The 5,000-nt window shown below is 45.3% G+C and overlaps 1 protein-coding gene across 1 annotated transcript in view; it reads left to right on the top strand.

Moving 5' to 3' along the window:
• gramd4b (GRAM domain containing 4b) overlaps positions 1-5,000 on the top strand; it is a 115,687-nt gene that overhangs the window by 71,588 nt on the left and 39,099 nt on the right. Inside the window, 1 exon segment of the mRNA XM_084452874.1 lies at positions 864-922. Coding sequence (XP_084309000.1) covers positions 864-922 — 59 coding nt within the window.

Genomic DNA, 5,000 nt, shown 5'->3' on the forward strand with positions numbered 1-5,000 from the left:
CACGAAACTGAAGGTGTTCCATCTCACCGCGTCGGCTCGGCTAGTGGCCTGACTGGGGCTACATTTCCCGGCAGGAAATATTCACCCAGTCCAGCCCTGTGTCCGACCGATTGTGGTGGGCCGGTCTGGGCCAAAAATGCCAGGGCCGATTTTTTGTCCCAGTCCAGCCCTGCACACACCTACACACCTACACACAGACACACACACCTACACACACACACACACACACACACCTACACACACACAGACAAACACACACCTACACACACACCTACACACACACCTACACACACACACACATACACACACACACACACACACACACACACACACCTACACACACACACACACACACACACACACACCTACAGACACACACACACCTACACACACACACACACCTACAGACACACACACACCTACACACACACACACACACACCTACAGACACACACACACCTACACACACACACACACACACACACACACACAGTCCCCCTACAGTCTTTCTCTCCCTGTCTGACATGAAAACTCAGCCCAAAAGTCTCTGTAAAATCACTAAGCTCTGTGTCCGACGATATTCTTTTAGTTTAAATAGTAAATAGAATCTCGATGAGCCCCCAGAAAAGGGTTGAACAAAGAAAGGAGTCTAGAATCTCCTCAGTGACCCTCAACTTGCCTTCTCCTTTTGTGACAACAAGCGACACCTTTGGTGAGTGAGACTGTGTGGCTGTTCGCTGAGCGTTTGAAGCCTGAACCAGCCGGGCTTCAGGGGACAGGAAGTCTGTCATCATCGGGGCCGCGACTCTTCTGGGTAACACCTTCCTCCGGTAATGACTCTAACTGTCTCTGTTTCCTCCCAGACCGGAAGACTCGCCACCACCGCCGCCCAAGTCGTCCCCGCCCAGCGTCAACGGCACAGGTAAGACACCACAACTGTCATTTCCCATTCATTTCTGGGGTATTTCCATTCATTTTGATTAAAGATACAGTCTGTGATTTTTTAGCCTGAGCGTGTCCGTTGTTTTAACGCCACCGTGTCCAACCCACAGCTGAACATGTGTGACGCACAGCTGACGTTCCCATGGACAGGGTCTAGTTTGCGCTAAATCACCTTTAAAGAGTTTGACTTACAGCCTGTTTATTGACCTTCCACAATAAGTCAAGCAGATGAGCTCCCCAAAAATATCAGCTTGTTTGCTTCTGAGCTGAGTGATGAACAGCCGTACTCAAATGTGTTGAATGAAGATGACACTTTCCCAGCATGCCCCTCTGTCACCATGACACATCTCACACTTAGTTCACAGACGTTCTGTTGGTTCTATTCTCAGCCTGTCAGTCTGCCTCAGCGTGGGAGCTGCTTCCTCCTCCTGGCTAACCTGCTCTCGCCTCCCCTGTGTCTGTGTGTGTGTGTGTGGGGGGGGGGGGGGGTGTGTGTTGTATGTGGTGTGTGTGTGTGTGTGTGTGTGTGTGTGCGTGCGTGTGTGTGCGTGTGTGTGTGGGGGGGGTGTATGTGGAGTGTGTGTGTGCATGTATGAGTGTGTATGTGTGTGTGCATGTATGTGGGGCGTGTATGTGGCTGTGTGTGTGTGTGTGGGGAGGGTGTATGTGGGGTGTGTGTGTGTGTGTGTGGGGGGGGTGTATGTGGGGTGTGTGTGTGTGTGGGGGGGGGTGTATGTGGGGTGTTTGTGTGTGTGTGTGGGGGGGGGGGGTGTATGTGGGGTGTGTGTGTTTGTATGTGGTGTGTGTGTGTGTGTGTGTGTGTGAGTGTGTCGGGCTGTGGATGAGGATGTTTGTGTGTGTGGGGGGGGGGCGGTTGTATAATGTGTGTGTGTGGGGGGGGGTGTATGTGTGTGTGTGGGGGGGTGTATGTGGGTGTGTGTGTTTGTGGGGGGGGGGGGGGGTGTGTGTGTGTGTGTGTGTGTGATGAATTGCTCTCCTCAGAGGAGAGTGTGTGTGGAATACTGGACGTTGTAAAGAGAGACATGGCTTTGAGAGGCTGCTTGTTGTTCCACACAAGGCTCACTGTTTTTTTTGTGTTTTTTTTAATATATATTTTTATTGAATGACAGGTATTTGAAAGTCAATGTACATTCAGGGTCCACATTTTTCCCCTTCCCGTCCCACCCCGGTCCTATACACAATTTCTACTACATTGACATTGAAAACAAGCATCAAACAAAGCTAAATTATTCACCATCACATGTCATAAAAGTAAAAAGACATAAAAAAATAAATCAAAGAGAGAAGCAACAGCCCTTCCTCAATGTAGTGGAAACATCATTCAGTGTTACAGAAAAAGCGAAACAGCCCTGTAGGTAGCTTGCAGTGTTCAGTGCCATCATCAAATTGGACATTAGAATGAGTACCTTAATTGTCCTGTTAATTGTCCTGTAGTTAAGTCATGTAATCAGTCATAGGGCGGCCACCGCCTCTGGTGTCTCATCAGACGCAGGGGATAGAAGAACGTTTAGAAGGCGGCGAATGTTAGAGAAGGAGTGTCGGTTTTTCATAAACCCAGTTTGATCTAATGATATAATGTCTGGCACAATCACTTCAAGTCGCGCAGCTAACGTTTTGGCTAGGATCTTATAGTCTGTATTTAAGAGCGAGATGGGGCGATAGGAGCTAGAATCAGAACTATCCTTGCCTTGCTTCAAGAGTAAAGTTATCAAAGCTTCTGTAGGTGTTTGGGGCAACGCACCACGGTCTAGGGGCAACGCACCACGGTCTAGGGGCAACGCACCACGGTCTAGGGGCAACGCACCACGGTCTAGGGGCAACGCACCACGGTCTAGGGGCAACGCACCACGGTCTAGGGAGTCACTGAACATTCTTAAAAGGAGGGGGGTTAATTTAACACTAAATATTTTATAAAGCTCTATTGGATAGCCGTCTGGGCCGGGGGCCTTGTCACTTTGTATTAGCTCGATCGAATCCGCAATTTCATTAGGTTTTAAAGGTTGATCCATCACACTCACTTGAGCAGGTGTAACGTAGGGGAATTTCAAACTATCAAAAAATGTTGTCCTGTCCGCATTATCAGCTGGGGATTGCGAGGCATACAGCCCAGAGTAAAATGTTTTAAATGTGTAATTATTAACTGATGGAATTACTGTGAGTTTATCTGAAGGGGTCCTAATCTGTTTAATTCGGTGGGAGGCCGAATTGATCTTAATTTGATGCGCCAGAAGGCGGCCCGCCTTCTCCCCATGCTCATATAATAATCCGTGCGATCTTAAAATTAACTTCTCAGTTTCCTCCGTTGAGAGCAGGTATAGTCCATCTGTAGAGTTTGTCTATCCTTTTCGAATTCAGGGGATGGGGATATTGATAGTTTACTGTCTAGATCTGCTATACTACTCAAAAGATGTTCCTGTTTTTGTTTTCTCAGTTTGTTTTGGCTCGCCGAATACGATATAATCTCTCCTCGAACTACTACCTTTAAAGTCTCCCAAAGTAGAGACGGAGAAACATGGTCAGAAGTATCAATTATTAAGAAATCATCGATCACCCTAGAGATCATTCCACAGAACCCCTCATCCTTTAGCAGTGAACAGTTCAATCTCCAGCGTGTCTTTCGTAAGAGTGTGAATTAGAGGTCAAGTAACTATGGCGCATACGATAATACTATGGTTGAATATTCTGTGCTTGCGACAGAGGGGAGAAAGTAGCTATCTATAAAAAAGTAATCAATTCGCGAAAATGTTTTATGAACATGGGAGTAAAAAGCAAACTGTTTTGTTTTGGGATAGAGAGAACGCCATGGGTCTACACATCCCGTCTGACTCAGAAATGATGAAAAGGCCTTCGCCATTTTTGAAGGGGCATCTCGTTTTGCGCTGGATTTGTCTAGTAACGGGTTCATTGTGCAATTAAGGTCGCCGCCCAATATCAAGTGGTGAGAGTTCAGATCTGGTAGGAGTGATATTACCTTCCCAACAAATGCTTCATCATCCCAGTTAGGTGCATAGAGATTTACAAGAACAACCGTGACACTACTGAGAGAACCTGTGACTATCAAAAAACGTCCTTGAGGATCAGCTACAACATTGGTTGGGCTGAACTGTAATTTCTTATGCACTAAGATGGCTGTACCCCTTGCTTTGCTACTAAAATTAGAGTGAAAGGTTTGGCCAACCCACTGAGCCTTGAGTCTATGATGGTCTTTGGTGGTCAGATGAGTCTCTTGTAGGAAAGCAATGTCAGTTTTAAGGTGTTTTAAGTGAGAGAATATTCTACCTCTTTTGACTGGGCCATTGATCCCCTTAACATTCCACGAAACAAATCTTAGACAAGCTCCACTATTTCCCATTGCATTAGCCATAGACAATATTGTGCATAATGTTGTATGAAGAGGGCCTTATTGAAGTAAGGTGATGAATAAAATAAAAAAATAACATAAAAGTAGACATGTAGTAGTAGGACCTAACATATAAACCCCCCCTAAACAAAGCTCTCAGAACAGAGAGCGTATAAACATACTCACACACTCCTAGGCTTGTTCTAAGAACGAGAACAAGCAGCAGGACTCCAGAAACTGTGTCACTTCCGTATGACATAGACCTATTAGCTTCTCTAACGTAACTCAGCATCTAGGGCTCCTATCCCTACAAACCTGTCTGTGGTATAAAGTATTGTGCAACTCAATGTCAACTGCACACCGTACAACATAACTTAAAGTAGGCCTTAACAGCGCAATAGTAAGGTAGGCCTAAACAGCGCAACATAATGGTAAATATAGATAGAGTAGATGGACTACCCACCCACACTATGGGCCATAGGTGTTACTCCAAGTTAGAATTATATATATATATATATATATATTTTTTTTTTTTATATATTTTTTTTATTTAATTTTTTTTTGTTTCTCCTCCCCTCTCCTACATATGTATATTCTCCCCTTCACTTCTTATAATTAAGTGATTAAAGTTTTTTTTTTCTTCCTATTCTTAAAGGGAATTCAATTCAGCTAATACAATATGGGAGGTTAAGACAAT

This window comes from Borostomias antarcticus (assembly GCF_949987555.1).
Source record: "Borostomias antarcticus genome assembly, chromosome: 18".
In the NCBI taxonomy this organism is placed as follows: domain Eukaryota; kingdom Metazoa; phylum Chordata; class Actinopteri; order Stomiiformes; family Stomiidae; genus Borostomias; species Borostomias antarcticus.